Genomic DNA, 18024 nt, shown 5'->3' on the forward strand with positions numbered 1-18024 from the left:
AAATGTAAATATGTAAACACGTGTAAACATACTAAATAAAATATTAGTTTTAGAGTGACGTATAAAACAACAGAAAATTATTTTTACTCTTGTCTTTTCTGCTTTAAGAAGGCAAGGAGGGGCGGAATTATAGCTTCCGGTTGGACCGTTGCCTTTTAGTTCTCTTTCCGGTTCAGGTCTCTTTCCTATTCTGCTAACGATGGAGGACCACGTCGACGTGAACTCGTGTACCGCTCTTCAAATGTATACCAAATCTTGGCCAAGAGGCCATAATAGTTCCTTTTTTTATTACTTTTCTATGTTTAACCGCTGCAGAATATCAACTGAACATAGTAGAGGTGAGATTTTGTTTTAACACGCTTTTGAATTTGACACCGTGTGGCGTCGTACCATGTGCACGAGGCGGGGCACCGTTAGATTAAAATCCTAAAAACTTTTAAAATTTAAAATGTGTTGCTTTTTCGAAACATTTTCACTTTCTAGGTAACTTTACTAAGTAAGCAACAAACCTCCATTCAGTTGAACTGAAATTTTTTTCAAATGGCCCTTAAAAAAATGGTAATTCTTTTTTTCTTTTCAGTTCTACAAACAGTTTAATACAGGATGATTAAAGGACGGGTAAAAGTCCACTTTTTGAAAGATGGTCCTCGGTTTGAAACCAAGTTGCACGCAATTCGCAATACACTACTAAAAGTTATAAGCACAGTAAGTATATTAAGTGTGGAAAAACAATTCAAAGCTATAGATATAAACTAATCAATTGAAAACCGGAAAATACAGAAGTAACTAAGCGTGCTGTCTTGTGCTATGCTCAATTCATAACCTCACACTGACCATAGCGTGGTAAACCAAGGACCCCTTTTTAGAGTATGCAAATGAGCAATTGATGACGAATTAATTTCTGACACCGTCTATGACAGCTCATGAGTCTACCGTTTAACCCGAGGCTTCGTAGAGTTTTAAAACATTGCCTTGCATTTTATGTTTCTAACAGGTCTGGTCTGAGTGAGGACGTGATACTAGCCGGATTCAAAGCATGGTGAGTTTTTAATACATGTCAATGTTTTTTTCAGCCGATGATGACAAATCAATGAACTTTTCTGACACCTTCTATGACAGCTGATGTTCAGCTTGTGATTCTACATTTCATTCTGAGGCTTAATGACTATTGTGAAAAATTATAATGCATTTTCAGATAACTTATTAATTTTTTATTTTCTGATTTTCTTGCACAGAGTAACATGCTGCAAATGTCCAAATAAAGCGGGGCTGACCTGATTTGAGGACGCATTTCACCTGATGGGATGTGAGAGCTGGTGAGTCTGAATTGAAATGACAGTGGGCCTCCTATTAGCCTGTGATGATGAATCAAATACTTTTTCTGACTCCTACTATGACAGCTGATCTTCAGCTTGTGATTCTAAAATTTTAAACTGAGGCTTGTAAACGTCATATTAGAAAAAGACATCAGTTCAAATAAAGGTGCTAATTTTTTATTTCTTTTTTCCTCCACAGGTGAAAGTGTCTCTGCACGCTTTCAGGTTTCCGTGCCAATGCTGAATGTTGAAAAAAAACCAGCATGGGAATTGTCTGCAACGGACTTCAGCCTCTTGCACATGATGCTTAACTCGTTATTTTTTTTCCCTCCTCCAGTTTTGTGTAAAGCATCTTTGAATATCCTGAAAAGCACTTTATGTGCGCTTGTATTTTTACAAATGTGTTGACTCGTGTACAGTTAAAAAATCAAGTGTAATCCCCCTCACATCTAAACTAGGAGCAACAGAACCAAGTATAGTGGGGCCTTGATTTTGGATACTCATGTTTTAAAAAAAAATTGTCGAAGGAACAATAAAGTGATTTTTTTTTTTTAATGCCATTTGTTTCCTTGTATTGGTTGGACTATAATTAAAGTGAGTAAAATATCCATTAATAGTCAGATTGTCTCCTTTTAGAAGAAAATAAAAGCTTGAATGTCAACAAAAATTGTCCTAGAACAGCTATATTGCTCACTCAGGTCGCAGACATTGCAATTAGGTCGTTCTAAATTTGTTGCACCTGTTACTGAAGTTTGCATTTTTATTTGACCCTTTAAAATAAAATAGTAGTGATGGAAAATGAATCTTCATGAACCACTTGGACTATATGTATATTTATTCCTCTAGGTGGTGCTCTTTGTTTAAAAACACAGTGGAAATTAATCAGAGCACCATCTGGTGGAGTAAAAAATATAGCGAGAGGTTCATGATAAGGTTTTTCCATTTGTTGTCTAGTTTTTATGTTTCAGAAGTACCATGTTTTTTTATGTGTACGTAATGTTATATTTTACTGTTTACGTTCAGTGCACATTTTGCTTAAAACGCACTATTTAAATTAAAACCTGTTCGTTCGCTTAATAAGTCTGTTTTTATATTTTGAATGTTTTTCTGCGGGGAAAATGCTCAGAAATGTGCAAATATCTCTTAAAAATTCTGTAAAACAAAAAACAATCGTGACAAAATATCATCGTGATTAAAAATCATGAAATGGTATTTTGCCATATCGCCCACTACTCGCATAGTATGTGAAGTTATGAAAGTAAACAATTTTGTGTGTCAAGTTTTACCAGGGATATTCCGGATATTCAAATCATTGCAATTATGGCCTTATTAAATAAACAACACTTTAATAGTATATGTTTGTTTTTCATATTTTTAAATTGAATCAGTAATGTGAAACCTTCATGCCTTTTGTTTTCATGGTGGAGATTATGTCAACAATCATTTTCCTCAAAGAATATACAAATTCGCGGATGCCCATCCACGACAGGTCGATTGTATAGTTCAGATCTGTCCTACTTCAATGAGTTGCATCAGTACTTCTCTCAGATTCGGACGACTTTCGTTTCTCTGTCAAATAAACGAACAAACGATTAACAAGTCAACATGACCTGATTCATCGTCCTCATTTGCGTGCGCGCGACTCACGTTTGCATGCAGGTGCGCGCACGCTTTGCCAGTCAAAGCAGGCGGCCGCCACGCCCCTTCAGTCCTCTTGCATCCAGTCGCAAACGCAGGGGAGTGCCCAACACACACACACGCCGCATCCTCCTCACCATCAACCTCCTCTTCTTCACTCTAACCGGGAGCAGACTATCGGAGCGACGTCAGACCATCCAGCTTCGTCTTCGCGCGCCATCAGCAGCTGATCACCGGGCGCACTTTCCGGTAGGCCCAGATGCTCGAATGTTTGTGTTCTACTAAACCTTGCTACTCTTTAAAAAGGGAAGCGATCGAGAATTATTCGTCTCAATGTGCTGATTATTATTTCATGAGTGGGGGGGGTGGCAGCGGACGTTGGAAGGGCTGGCCGTGACAGGAGCACGGAGGGGCGGATGCTGATGGAGGACTTGAGTCGACCTACTTACGCGGGATACAGAAAATAGATTCGGCGGGGGGAGGTGGGGGTATCCGTGATCTACGGTTCCTAAGAGGAGTATCCGGCGGCCTCTTCCGGCTTTATAAGCCGCAAACTGGCAGGGTGGGGCAGACAAGAAGAGAGTCTAACAGAAGTGGGCCTTTTCGCCATATTAAGAGTGATGTGCAAAATGAGCGCTTAACCTTGCTGTAACTTTTGATTCTTCGGTTCTCTCAAAATGTTCAATGATTCAATATTGGGTGTTTAGCAGAGGCGGCAGAACCAGGCCGACACAGAGGGTATACCCCCCCCCCCAACAAGGTTTTTTTTCAGTAGTTCACAAAAATTAACGATATATCTAAAACTGAAACAAAAATGAACAAAAGACAAAAAAGTGTTCTTTAAAAAAAAACACTAATAAACATAACCAGAAGAGGTCAGCAGCAATTGATTCGATATTCTGACTTGTAAAACTAGCTATAATAATAGCTAAAACGTTTTCATCAATGTCAATTATGTTCATACGTGTATTTCAAATGTATTTATTTTCGTGTTATTATATATATATTATTATATATATATAAGACCATACAAACGGACGGGGTCAAACTGTCGTTTGGAAATTGACTCACTTCATTTCTTGCACTATTAACACCCTGTACCTAAACACTTTTCGGCTTTGCCTTAGGTGCGCTGCTTTGCTCCCTTTCTAACAATCAGATTAATCAACAACCATTTTGAAAACACTGCACCCCCCCCCACACACACGCACACAAATAGATATACGCGCGTGCACACACACGTACCATGCCCAAGATATTTTGATGGTTTCCATGTAGTATTGACTTAAGTTCAACAATGATTTGTTTGAAATGGCTCTATTTTGTTTATAAAGATATTTTTGTCAATTAAATGATTGATAATGTGTTTTTTGACTTGATTTTAAAACATTATTGGCATATAATATGCTCTGCCATAATTTTTAATGAAAAAAAAGAATATGGAATATTGAAAAACTGGCCAATTTGAGGAAAAAAAAACTTTCATTTTCATATTTTAGGACATCAAAATACCCTAAATCAGTTGAAACTTTGTCACTTAAAATGTGTTGACATCCATAATCAATTTATCATTTAGGGCCATTGTGCCACTTAAAATTGTCCAACCACTGTGATTTAAGCCTCTCAAGAGTAAATATTCTCAGATTTCTGTAGCCCCGCATAGAACTAGACTGATTATCTTTTGTGTTAGATTAAAATAACAGATTTGCATTTACTTTGGAAAACAAAGATTAACATTTTCCTTATTTCCTGAACTTTTACGAACCAGACTAGCTAAACCCTAATCATCATAGTTGATTGTCTTTATACAAAAATGTATTGTTCTCTCGAGATTTATCATGTAGATCCCTACTGTGTCTTTCTGATTCAAACAAAGAGACATCAGTAGCATTTTGAGACGAGAGCTATTTTAAGACTACTATTGATGTCAAAACAGCAGAGTAGCTTCGGTAATGCTCCCTTTCCATTTTGTTGCTGGGGTAGCGCCACTAATATCGACGATGGACGACTTAGACGTTCCCCAGATGCGGAGGGAAGTGGAATCGCTTCAGTATCAGCTGGCCATCAACAGGGAGAAGTCTTCCATCACAGTCACTGAGTGAGTGTAAACGCCACGCATACTAAAACGTCCATGTATACAGCACAGGGAATTGTTTTTAAATTGTGGCCACAATATGCATTTATGGAGTGCACCAAATGATCATTTGTGGTTATGAAATAGAAATATCATGCACAGTAGCGGGCCTTCAATGGGGACCTTATCCACATCTTAATACCATCACGATCACATCTCAATTCTAGAAATCATCAACCAATACTGTATGAAAATATTCCAACAACATACAACTGTGCCATGTATATAATAATAAATATGTATTTACTGTAAGAACATGACAATACCACTATGGCCAAGTTTTGCGTGTTGAACTTGGCTGCGATCATTTTGCTATTCTAGTCTCACTGCTATTATACTTAAAGTTACATTGGCCAAAAATACAGATTGGAAAAAAAATAAGGTATATAAGGAACATGAAAGAAGTTACTTTCCAAATATATGAAGAAAGCCCTTTAATGTTAAATCACATTTATTCTACCTCATGGTTTCTATAAGCCTATATTTGTTTTATGACGTTTAATCGTGTTTAAAGCATGTCGGAGGGGTGAAACATTTTTTTTTTTAATTCACAAGTTCTCTTTACATTGCATTACATTTACCTATTGTTGGATTGTGTGATAAATGGGGGTTCACTACACCCATATTGAAACTCCTTTACTGACCCATGGAAATGTTATAAAGCGCAAATTAATATTTTGTATGCACATTACACCCAATTCATGACCACAAATGTGTGCTTGTTATTCTTACTTCATGGCCACAGATGAGCATAAGCATGAGCTTCCCAAAGATAGCTGGGATAGAAGCGGAACAGATTTTGAATGGATGGACGCTCATAATACATCCTAACCAAGTGTCGCCCACCCCATTCTCCACAATCAATTGTGATATAAAGTGCATGTTTTTCTTCAGGTTGGTAAAGTGGATCGAGAGTTGCGTGTGCGAGGACCCTTTCCTGAACCCTGAGCTGATGAGAGCCAATCCTTGGGTGGAGAAGGGGAAGTGTGTGATCCTCTGACGATCGTACTCGCATTAAAATACATCTCTACACAGTTAATGCACGGATGCACCATGAATAATGTTCACTCATACAATCATGCTGCACTAAACACACGCACACACTACTGCTATGACTATTTATTTAATCGGATTCTTTGATTGCCCTTGTTTTGACTGCTGTGTGTGAGTGTGCGTGCAGAGCACCGAGTAGCTTTTTAGATGTTTGTTTTTATTGGCTTTTGACATTGTCAATCAAAAATAAAGACTGTTTAGAATTTAACAGAATCAAACCAGTGGCATACTTCTGAGTTTTTGGTGGTGGTGGTTGGGAGGTGGGAGGAGGCTAAAGGAGTTCCCGGATGTAAATGTTGCGTCGCACGGCGTTGGACATGCCCTCGTTGAAGCGGAACCACACGTCGCTGTTGCCCACCGCCTTCCCCATGGCGAGCACGGCGCACTTTTGACCTGCAGCGAGAGAGAGAGAAAGAAAGACAGAGAGAGAGAGAAGGGATTTCTTTTTTACATCTTGTTCAACGTCCCTCTGCATCTGCAACTTCACTACTCCAGTCCACGAGGGAGTAAGCAAACTAAGTAAGTAAGAGGTCTCCAGAAAAAATAAACATCAAAATCCATTATTCATGTAGAACACATCGGGAGCAGTTAAGCACAGAAGATGCGGTGGTGGACTTTAATGTTATTTGTGTGGGAGTTGCTTTTTAATATTTTTAAGCTATCCAGACAATTTCTTTATCCTGCTTATGTGATTTAATTTTTGGCTTTTAGCAATCACAAAGATTGCCAATTTATTTATTCAAGTTCAGAGTGCTAGCTTTATTTTAAAAAGCATTCATAAGAGAGCTTTCATCATTTCATTTTTATAAATGGTAAAGGAGACTAGTCACTTTTTAGCCATTTACTGAATGCTTGGAGAACATAAAAGGGAGTTAGCTAGACTGTAAAATATAATAATCTTTTATACTAATTTATTGCAATAATATTAAAACAGCGTGCAAATGAATGATGGTAGTAATATTATAACCACCGTTTTATATTCCGAGAAGGAAAGAAATTGTGTTTATTTGAGATATACCTTAATTCCTAATTTTTCGCTGTTAAGCAGCGAAACCCCAGCGGAAAAAAAAACGCAAAAGTAGAACTTGACTTTTGACGATTATTATTTTTAATTTTTCATTGGATTTACACCTCTCTTAGGCTGTTGTGCCAAGAGGCAGGGGATTACTGTTGTATAAAATGCCTCACTGTTGGATGGAGAGTCAGACATATCCAGCCCGTTAGTGGAAATGCACAATATAATACAATAAAACCCAAGAATGATGAATATTTACAATTGCAAAGCAAACAGTACCATTCAGTGGAAACATCTTTCCGGTACCTGTGTCTGAGGATGATGGTGTTGTTATCTGTTTGGGTGCAACAGGACGACCGAAAAAGTCCACCGCTTGCTGTTGGGATGCAAAAGCATTGAAAAGGTCAAAGAGGGTTTGCATTTAAAAAAAATACATTCAAATCTCACCAGCAGTTTTAAAAACTGCTAACTCAGTCAGGAGTCACATGTAAAAAAATGATCTACAGTAAATATAGGTCAATAAATTATTGATGTTTCATTAGCCTAATTGAACAGTTTCACCATGAGGGACATGATCCCAGTTGTGTCAAATTGTCCTCATTTCTATTTAAGATGACAGCAATGTCACTCACTTGTACCACCGACAGGAGCAGCACCTGAGACAAACGCGTCACTACTTCAATGGAAAAAAGAAAATTAAATTTACATTTTTATTTTTCATAATCAGTGCCATTAGAATAGTATTTGGGTTTTTATTTTGTTTTTGGATTATTGTTATTTTTTTATTGCATTTGTATTTAATTTCTGTACCAGTAATTATTATTCTAAAATAAATAAATTAACTGATAGTGTACTCATATTTATCCCACTTTTTGTTTTTTATCGTTAATCAGTGCTATCAGGGTATTTTTTTTTTTTAAATCATATTTGTTGTATTTGTCTTATTTGTGTATCATGAATGATATAAAAATCAACAACAACAAAACTAAAATATTAAACTCATAATGGTTGCCTGGAAGATTTTCCAACCATATACTGTATAACCCCATACTGGATTTTCATTGTCAGTCACTGTTGGGAGAATGGTATTTTTTTTACATCGTATTCGCTATTAGGAATAGTTTTTTGTATTATAATTACCTACCTGTTATTAAATATGTTATTACATAAAAAGTAATAAAATCAAAGAACTACAAATACAAAAATGTTGTCTTAAGTATATAAATCTGATGCATTATAATCATGAACATTATTCTTATTAAGTGTCTCACCCTGGGCTCCACTGTGGTCTGCTTGACAATGTTCGCCAACCTCTGATGATGGTTCTTGCTTGGTTTGGGAGCAGCGCTTTTTTTCTGTGCCTCATTCTGCGTAACAGACGCACACACACGCACAAGATAAATTGTAGAAATTAATTGTAATGAAATTGTAAAATACCAGAAACAGTCTGGATTTTCAAATAAAAAATCCAAGATTCAAAAATCCATATCGGCTGAGCCCAAATAAAAATACGGTAATGATAAAAAAATAAAATGTCACCACTGTGGGGTTCCGCTGCAACAACAGCTGCTCAGCCCTCCTCATCTTTTCCTGTTCCATCTCCCTGCTGATGGTTTGTTTGGCCTGATAGGTCAACTGGCGGCGTGGAGGCAGACCTGAGAACCTCACCACCTCCTCCACACGTCTGCGGACACATGCGGACACGCCTTACATTTATGGAGGAACACCAAGTATAATTTACAATCTTGAGGGGAGAAAAAAACTTCTCATGGTTTATAGTGTACAGTGCATCTAAAATCAAACGTAGATTTAATCGTTCTATAAAAAGATAATCCTCTTAGCACCGATTTCCATTTTGCCCCCCTCAACCTCAGCACGAACTCAATGCACGCCTGCAAAAAGCCTATAAATATCACAACAGCAATCTCTGTAATGGCGTGTTATTTATTGGATATTTTCAAAACCTGTCAGACTTGCTGACATGTATGGGTTGTTGTCCTGCTGCATAATCCAAAAGCGCTTGTGCTCGAGGGTATAAACTGACTGGCCAGACGTTCACGTTCAGGATTTTCTTTGCTTTGTTCCATTAGGCCTAGCAAATCGTCCAGGTTTTGAAAGCACTAAGCAGCCCCAGATCATCACACTGCCACCACCGTGTTTGACTGTTAGCGCAAGAGATTACATGAGCTGTATAAATTCCAAAAAGTTCAATTTTAGTCTTGGGGCTCGCTTGAAGCATGTTAAGGTAAGCTTTAGTCTTTTTGTCACAAGTGATTTTCACCACAGATGACATTTTTTGCCCAGCATCTTTCTTATGGTTGAGTCATGACTTTATCACTGTTGCCAGTTTTCTCCAATTGTGGATAATAGCTTGGTGTGACCATGGTGTGCTGCAGTCTCAAAATTTCGGAAATGGCTTTGTAACCTATTACAGACTGATAGATTGTTATCACTATGTATTTACATATATATATATATACACATACATATTTATGTGCATACGTACATACGCACACACCAAGGTTATTAAAGTTAGTGAGGTTCTTATAGTTAAAAATAATAAAAAAACAAAACAATTTTAGTTAACAAAATAAAATACAAAACAAGTGTGCTTTAAATAAGAACAATAACTGACTCTACATTTTACATTTAAAAATCTAACTAAAACTATCATTATAGCGAAAATGTCCTCAATTTTCAATTTTGTCAATATTGTTTGTACATTAGCGTAAGGGTTGTATTTCAAATGAATTTATTTCGATATTACTGTATGGTACTACAGAAGAAAGAAGGTTGAACATGCTAATAACAATCAAATGAAGCGTTTTGGGAAAATATATAAACTGCAAAAACAAACCTCAAAAAATGTATGACAATTAACAGTATTTCTAAACAAAAATTGAAAATGAAATAAAAAACAAGTGGTGTGCACTCACGGTTCCAAGATGTACGTGTACTGCCCCTCTGGCGTGCGGTCCTGCCGGTACGAGAGGTTGTACGCCAACATGGTGTCGATCAGCTCGCACATTTGCTCCTTTTCTCTCCGACTGAACAGCTGTGGGTTCACCTGGAGGACATGCAGAATTTTATTGATCTATATTTGTCACGGGGAATGACTTTGAGGAGCTTCAGGTAGATACGAACGGGGCGGAGCTTGGGACAGATGATATCAAGCAGCAGCGTGAGAATATCCAGGGTGAGGTTAAGATGGCTGATCCTGGTCCTGATGCTGGCCGGAATGTCAGACAACATGGTGGACAGAGCGTTCCTGCTGTTCTGGAGATGAGTGGTTGCCTGCAGAGGACAGCACAGCAATTTTCGGACCATGTGGCAATTAACATTCAAGTACAACCGGATAACTTCTCAAACTTTTTAAAGGGGAAGATGTATAGTTACAGTTTCAACTATCGATGTAGGCAGTGTGTCATCAACTGTATGCATCTATCCAATAATTGAAACTCACCTCCTGCTGGCTGTGTGGGTAGCTGATACGCGGCACGTGCGGGTGCGCGAACAGAAAGTGATAAGCAACGGACAGGAAGGGCAGGTACTTCATGAGCGTAAAGCTCTGCCCGTGCATGATGACTTGGTTGAGCCGGTCGGAAAAGACCATCCAGTCCAGAGCGTCGCACACACTCTGCAGGTTGGGATCTCGCACTCTCATGGACAGATAGTTCTCGTACAAACCCTAAGGAAAGCAGAGTGGTGTCAGGATGCTACTGGTGGTAAAATGCATCACAACATGGCTTTATAGTTTATTACCTGGGAAACTTTTTCATATTCTCCACTAGATGAAGCCAAGTCAAGAATGTACTGGAACCTCTGACCGCTGCCTCCTGAACCAGGGTTTTCCTCAAACCGCTCACCAATACGTTTCCTAAAGAAATATATTCAGTATTTGTTTTAGTCAATTTTGGGGGTGCTAGGTACAAAGTACAATAAAGTCCATACAGGGGATCACATTTAAGAAGTTTTCAATTGCATTAAATGTTAGTTGAAGGTTTTTCCTCTTTTTTTTTTTTAATTGGCGTGGTAAGCTGGTTCGATGGACAGCAAAGATGCATTATTTTTTTTTTTTCAGCATATTTGATGATTGTAATTTTTTCAGCAGAATTAACTCTTATTCCAGACTTTGTAAGAGATCCGCGACACCCTGTACATACTAATAAAGTTAATAAAAACTAAAGAAACAAATAAAAATTAAATAAAACATTTTTGTTACTTAAATAAAATAAAAACAAGAGAGCTTTTAACAAAATGCTAACAAACTGAAATTCTCCTTTACGTTTGTTAAAAAGAACTGTAATTATAGCAAAAATGCCCATTTTGTCTCTGACAATTAATTTCATAATTACTAATAGGGAATTTTTTAAACAATACAAAACCATTTTTGAACAATACATAGTGACTTTATTTTGTCTTGCATACAATAAATACTTCATATATAAAAGAAAAATAAAACTCACGCAAAAACTAATAAAAATGACCCGTAATCCAAAATGAAGCAAAAAAAAACAAAAACTAATCAAACAAGTCAAAATGAACTAAAAATTATCATGAAAAATCCCAAACTATTATCAACATACTCAGAATCATTACTTTATGATCTTGGAATAAGACTACTAGTACTGTAATGGAGAAATTAGACATGTTCTAAATTAACGCGACCCAAAGCGAAGGAAGATATTTGATTAAAATATAAAGTTTGATTTAAAAAAAAGGTGCATTTATTCTATAAACAAAAACATAATCTACGTCTGCTTGAGGTGAAATGAGCCACTAAGTGTACCAACCAAATGGATTTGATTCTTAAATGAAGACATTTGAAACACTGGCATTTGTTATTTCTTCGACAGAGATTAACTTTTTGTATTTGTCATGGAGAGGGAAGGCGAAAGAGTGCCTTTTCTCCCAGAAAATAATTCATACTTGTCGCAGACATGGCTTTAAATGGGGCTACTGTACCGTTTAGTGCGTGGCAACTGGAAGATCTCCTGCCATAGATGGAACAATCCTTTGTTTTGGTCTTTCTGGCCCACAGACACACACTGGAGGATCCGGGTGTTAAGCTGCTTGTGGCCTCGCCCGAAAAGGAACTGCAAAGATTACAGTGGTGTCTTGATTCCTGACTATTTCTTCCGCCTGCATCTCAAATAATCTTTCCCAGGTGAAATAAATACAAACGTCATCAATCCTTTCGAGCAACAAAAAAAAAACACCAACAATAATATATGTAATGTGCTTTTAACAAGAACAATAGCGTTCTATAATATCAAACTTGAGAGTAAAACAGTGCCATCATTTAAATAAATTGCAAATAGTTAAAATTTGTGTATTATGATAATTCAATGTGCTGCTCATTCTGGAGTGCATCTTGGCCACCTGGGGGACACAAAAAAGATGGTCGCGTCTAACCCTATAAGCTGCAGTAATACAAGTCATTTGTCACAGAGGATGAAGAATATATGTGAGTATATCCAATGTTTAAAGGGTTTCCAATAGCAAAACATCAATTCTAGTTTTGTTAGCCTGTCTATGGCATTTTGTAGTGCGTAAGCATTCATCTAGCGGACATTTCGAAAGGAAAAATGAAAAACACAACATGTGATTCGATATATTTCATGTTTAGTTTAGAGTAAACCTGAACTTAGAGAGGCAATAAGCAGCTTAAAGCAAGCACACGGCCTCTTTTGGGAAGAATTGTCCACCAATGCCAATGTGCTGAATGTGCTGTAGTATTTACCCTCAAGCTTCAGCAATGAGATGTCTCACATCTTTTAGATGCCCTCTTACCTGGAGTGTGTTGATGCAAGACCTGATGTCGTTGTCGGTTTTCTCACATAGTAACAGCAGCGTGCCCGTGTCTGCCTTCAACCCCTGTCGGAGCGAGATCTGCAAAACCGAGGACACAAATGTGTGGTCACAAAAGTGTTTTAAGTTTAGCTTGGTGTGTGCGTATGGGGCGTGTACCTCTGCCAATCTCTGAGCTAGACGAGAAGGCTGAGTCTGGGGAAACGTCAGGAGGAAGGCCTGCTGCCTAAGCGGTCTGAGAGCGGGAACATAACTGGCAAAAAATATAAATGAAATATTAAAACAAGCTACTTGCTTCATGCTGCGGTTTAAACTTAAGAATGTGTTTTTTTCTTTGTTTTTTTTTTTTTTTTACAGGTCGTTACAGATGCAGATGATAGGTCGCAGGAGAACAGACTCTTTCTTCCTTTTTTTCTTTGTAGAATCACCCTCACCGCCGTGCCCGTCTCTCCTGTTCAGAGTTGCTAACAAAATGTTGATGGCAGCCTGTGCAGAAAAACAAAATATCTAAGAATATGGAAAATTTTTTGGGACGTACTTGTTTTTTTTTTTTTGTCTAATACTTAAGAGGAGAATAGCATGTCTTTGCTTGGTTAGTTAGTTAAACATCTGTACAGGCAATGGGCAAAAAGTGAAATGCACAAGACTTATAAAACACAATGAAATACAAGAGCTATATCAAATATTGTTCCTTTACAAAGACGATAATGCACGATTTTCATTGACACTGTCAGAGAGATAGTCATTTAACAATATGTTTACTATTACGGTAGTAGTCAAAGACGTACTGCCGGGGCGCCGTCAATTTCGTCAATAATGAGGCAGTTTGGCCTCTCGCTGGCGCCTAAAACGGACTTCATCTGCGTAGCCGTGTCAATGCGTTTCTGGAACACCTCTGCACTGCGATCGTCACTGCACAACAACAAGAGCCACAACAATGTCAGCACAGGAAGATGACTCCAAACAGAAGTGTTGGCACCCACAGTTAGCGTCACGCACCTGGCGTTGATTTCCACGACATTGTAGCCAGCATGCTTTGCAATAACATGAGCCAAGGTGGTCTTGCCCAAACCGGGTGGACCGGACAACAATGCCACCTAGACAGAGTTGAAGAATAAGTTAATGGAATTGATGACTCAATAGAATAGGTATGCGAACAAATTTGGATATTAAGATGTTCTGGGCTAAACGATTCATATGCAAAGTGTTTTATTTACAAAATAAAGACCACTGATTTATGCTACGAGACATTGAGGGAATACACTAACGTTACAAGTCAGGGGAAGCTTGCTTTGTTCGCTCTGCAAATGATATATTTCAGGTATCTTTGCTGTGAATCCGCCATCAGTATGACTCCCAATAAAGTGAAAAGTGAACGATGGCATTATTAAGAATATGAAGTTTTAGGAACAAAACTTTCACGAGAAAGGAACCAGCGCACGGCAGGGAGAGAGCATCAATTAAAATGACTATTCCTTTATATTTTATTTCACTTTATCTTAAGATGAATATTTTACAACACACTGGAAATTTTTGAGATATTAAGTCGATATAAAGGTTGTTGTAATTCCCTTTTTGACCGCAACATTTGGTAACTTTTTTTTTTTTACCGTTTCCTTTAAAGTCGCAACTCAACATCATCTACTTCAATTACGTGATTACCTTAAATTTGGGCCGTTTGTACTGGTCCAGTTCGGCCTCCAGTATCTCTTCAGTCATCTCCATCTTTGTCTTGAAGCGATTTGGATTCTGATTGGCTTGATTGGGTTTGAAGGAAGTTTGCATGGGGGCTTGTCTGTCGGGCCGCGCCGGGCGAGACACCCTCTCTTTTCCGAAAACCACAGTGTCCCACAGTTTCAGCCACTTCAGCAAACAACGGTTGGTAAACTTAAAAAAAAAAAAACATTGTCATTGATAGCGGAGGTTTCAACGATGTACTGTATAGCACGGAGGTGTGAGAGCATGGACATGGACGTGTCGTACATCATCACTGAGCAGCTCGGTGTAGTGCCGGGGAGAATATCGATCAACCCATAGTCGAAAGCTTCGACCCTCTGAGTCGTCTTCTTTTTTCTCTTCCTCCTCTCTAATTTCAGGCTCAACCAAGACGTCATTCACACTGGTGGAATACAATACAAAGCAGCACTCAAATTAAGTGCAGGGAATCAAGCTTGTGTAAAAGAAAGCAGGGCGATGAAATACTTGGACAGCTGCTCTGTGAGGCGCTGTGACTCCTCGACAACCTGTTGGTGGCGCTGCAGTTTAAGAGAAAAATTCAGTCATGTAAAGACCTTATCTGATAATATTGAGCTGTTTTATACTTCAGTGTCATTCAGGGATTCGTGCATTCGTCAAAGTAAAATATTTTATACTATATCATTGATATTATTGATTGTTTATGGATACAGTCAAGCCATTTGTGTTTTTTTATTAGTATGAGCACTGCACGAATTAATAAGAGGGAAACTCTTACGCAAAGAAGTGTCAGGATGGCCGAGTGGTCTAAGGCGCCGCGTTCCGGACCCAGTCTCCCCAGGAGGCCTGGGTTCGAATCTCGTGGCTGCCAGGATGGCCGAGTGGTCTAAGGCGCCGCGTTCAGGACCCAGTCTCCCCAGGAGGCCTGGGTTTGAATCTCGAATTTCCCCATTGTGGGACTAATAAAGGCATTATTATTATTACCCCAATTGTGAAAAGTATTTTTTTTTTTTTTATTAACATTAGTGTCTGTACTTCTAATTAAGTACTGAGTGGGAGTGCACTTCTGCCACCTCTGTAGGTATCTGCCAAATTCAGGGGTAATCTACTCACTCGGTCTGCCTCTTGCTCTCTCAGCACACCTATTGGCACAGCGAGCAGCCCCAAAGAACCCTGAGAGTCGGGTACCAGTCTGCAGTCTGTCACCTAGACCAAAAGGAACAAAACTGAGTTACTTGCTTAAGATTGATATGTTTCACTCCAGCATCAAGTCAAAATGCTTCAGTCTACCCTCTGTGCTTCAGTATCCTTCTGGCAGAGGTAGACGCGAATCCCCGAAGAGTCGGTGACAGTGACGTAGTCGCCTTCTAGTGGGGGTCTTCTCAGCACACAAGACTGCGTTCCCACGGACGCAGGTCGCTTGGGAGACGCTGGGATTGTTTCAAATCCACTGATATCCAGAGCAGCATCTGAGGAAGGCCTGGAAGACAAAAAATAAGTTCATCTTACGCATGTTGCACTGGCCGGGTTTCCATAGAAACCATCGTCCGCATCGAAAAACGTAACTGATCACCATGAACTATAAAAAAAATACATAAATCATCTAAAGTAGAGGAGACATTACATCTGCTTCAAAATATTGACAGATCTGAGGACAAATTGCTCGGCTGACACACAGGTAGTCAGAGTAAAAAAACATTTTTTTTTTAATTTAAAATCCCTGCCGCAGCACAGAGGAGCCGTGTCGCCTGTGGTAAAATAGCCTTCTTAATGTGATAATCATGATGTTGTGTGCATAAGCCAGACAGTCAAAATAAATAAAATGATAAGCATATGTGTTGCTTTTAATTGCCCCATGGAAAAAAGAATTCCGGGGAGTGCTGAGGACGGAGTTGTTTTACATTTGAATAAAATAGTTTTCCATGTATAAATTGCTAATTAAATTAAATAAATTGCGGCTTCATCAGATCCTCATCTTAATTGCAGAATTAAATTGATGATGTGAATGGTTTGTTGGCTATATGTGACCTGCGACTGGCAAGCAACCAGTTCAGGGTGTAACCTGCCTCTCGCACACACATTGAGCTGGGATTGTTGCGTGTGACCCCAATGAGGGTGAGCACTTCTGTAGAAAATTGATAGATGGATATGATTTTTTTAAATTATATTTACAAAACATTCTCCTACCTGACAGTGCGAGTTGGTTCAAAGGGTTCTGGGGAGGACGGCGGTGTGATGTCATCACATTGCACAGAGTTAAATAGTCGCTTCACCACACCTGCTTCCTGCTTGTGACGCTTGGCTGTTGGAGCTTGTGAGGAAAAAAAAAAAGAAGCAATATGGAGGAGGAAGGTCGGTGTACCAACTAGAACAAAATATTGAACAGTCAATGTGGAAAGAAAACTCACTGATTTGCTGATTAGACACTTGGTGGTAACCAATGTTGGGGGCTGCATCATTTGAACTGTGTCTCTGACGCTTTGCGGGATTTGATGATTCATCTGAAAATACAAAAAATATATTATAATAACAAAAGTCCACATAAGAAGCAAACCACTTGGGTAATCATTGGGGATGACTCCATATCACTTTTTCACATTCGCTGCCAATACGATTCTTTTTGTCACTCTAAAAGTTATCATACTGGATTTAATTTTCTTGATAATGACCCCCTTGTTTGGTGAAAAACGCATATTGGAAGCTCATCATCATTTCTTTAAGAATTATTTTCTGTATTTTTTTTCTACAATGCATTTAATAAGAAGTCCATTAAATTTCCCAATTGATGAACACTATATTCTGTCAATGTACGAACACTTCTGTTGCGTATTGTATCATGTTAAAACGGACAAGAATAAAGTCGAAAAAAAATTTAAAACGCTACATAAGCCGGTTGCAATGCAAGAACAAGTAAAAGAGCAAGGCTGAAAACATGACACATGAAAACGGAACAATAAAAGTTGTAGACATTGTTTTTTTATTATGTTTCAAAAAGATTCGACAGTACTGCTTGCCATCACAAGCAATGTTTATGTACTCACTTTCTAACTGAGCCAGCGCATCCAGTTCGTCCGCGAACTGCTCCTCGAAGTCGTCCTCAATCTCAAACATTTCGTCATATTCATCCATGGCTGCTTCACTTCACAGAGCACAAATATGTGTTCTTTTTTCAAGACAATGTTGCTGATGACATTAATGACACTGACGAAAATAGTTTCCCGGCATTTTCAAGTCGTTGCGCTCCATTTCCGGGTAGGAGATACTATTGGGCCTTTGATTGGTTGTCACGTGTTTTCTTTTCCGGGTTATCGTTTACGCGGGGAAAAAAACGTTATACTAGACAGTAATTTATGCAATAAATG

General features: G+C 38.5%; 2 protein-coding genes, 1 long non-coding RNA gene and 2 other non-coding genes across 5 annotated transcripts; 4 read left to right on the plus strand and 1 right to left on the minus strand.

The window, feature by feature from the left end:
* The first annotated feature begins 159 nt into the window (after positions 1-159).
* On the plus strand, positions 160-1926 carry LOC148332133 (uncharacterized). Its single transcript, XR_015844679.1, has 4 exons — positions 160-338; positions 995-1039; positions 1236-1316; positions 1516-1926. It is a non-coding gene; the product is annotated as an uncharacterized LOC148332133 (long non-coding RNA).
* Positions 1072-1160, plus strand: LOC148332134 (small nucleolar RNA SNORD60). Its single transcript, XR_015844957.1, has one exon. It is a non-coding gene; the product is annotated as a small nucleolar RNA SNORD60 (small nucleolar RNA).
* LOC148332135 (small nucleolar RNA SNORD60) lies at positions 1353-1442 on the plus strand. Its single transcript, XR_015844956.1, has one exon. It is a non-coding gene; the product is annotated as a small nucleolar RNA SNORD60 (small nucleolar RNA).
* Positions 1927-3020: 1094 nt separating the features above from the next.
* On the plus strand, positions 3021-6359 carry LOC148332136 (guanine nucleotide-binding protein G(I)/G(S)/G(O) subunit gamma-13-like). The gene is made up of 3 exons (XM_088303591.1): positions 3021-3203; positions 4938-5052; positions 5983-6359. Exons 2-3 carry the CDS (start codon positions 4955-4957, stop codon positions 6086-6088), a joined length of 204 nt encoding a protein of 67 aa, XP_088159717.1. The 5' UTR covers positions 3021-3203; positions 4938-4954; the 3' UTR covers positions 6089-6359.
* On the minus strand, positions 6038-17914 carry chtf18 (CTF18, chromosome transmission fidelity factor 18 homolog (S. cerevisiae)). The gene is made up of 22 exons (XM_088303590.1): positions 17704-17914; positions 17071-17163; positions 16850-16973; positions 15953-16142; positions 15776-15868; positions 15170-15222; positions 14951-15086; positions 14630-14854; positions 13967-14064; positions 13756-13879; positions 13323-13453; positions 13127-13220; positions 12950-13048; positions 12122-12252; positions 10919-11033; positions 10620-10844; positions 10301-10450; positions 10093-10223; positions 8696-8840; positions 8428-8523; positions 7463-7532; positions 6038-6534 (listed from the first exon to the last, which is right to left on the minus strand). Exons 1-22 carry the CDS (start codon positions 17789-17791, stop codon positions 6413-6415), a joined length of 2733 nt encoding a protein of 910 aa, XP_088159716.1. The 5' UTR covers positions 17792-17914; the 3' UTR covers positions 6038-6412.
* Between the last annotated feature and the right edge of the window lie 110 nt (positions 17915-18024).

This window comes from Idiotropiscis lumnitzeri, chromosome 8, assembly GCF_059441095.1.
Source record: "Idiotropiscis lumnitzeri isolate Australia: NSW breed Sydney's pygmy pipehorse chromosome 8, RoL_Ilum_1.0, whole genome shotgun sequence".
Classification (NCBI taxonomy): domain Eukaryota; kingdom Metazoa; phylum Chordata; class Actinopteri; order Syngnathiformes; family Syngnathidae; genus Idiotropiscis; species Idiotropiscis lumnitzeri.

Coding starts and splice junctions, on each gene's coding strand:
- LOC148332136 (XM_088303591.1), top strand. CDS start 4,955: ATGGACGACTTAGACGTTCCCCAGATGCGGAGGGAAGTGGAATCGCTT. Junction 5,053..5,982: donor TCTTCCATCACAGTCACTGA/GTGAGTGTAAAC, acceptor GTTTTTCTTCAG/GTTGGTAAAGTGGATCGAGA.
- chtf18 (XM_088303590.1), bottom strand. CDS start 17,791: ATGGATGAATATGACGAAATGTTTGAGATTGAGGACGACTTCGAGGAG. Junction 16,143..16,849: donor GAACCAACTCGCACTGTCAG/GTAGGAGAATGT, acceptor TTTGTCTTCCAG/GCCTTCCTCAGATGCTGCTC. Junction 13,221..13,322: donor ATCTGCATCTGTAACGACCT/GTAAAAAAAAAA, acceptor ATTTTTTGCCAG/TTATGTTCCCGCTCTCAGAC.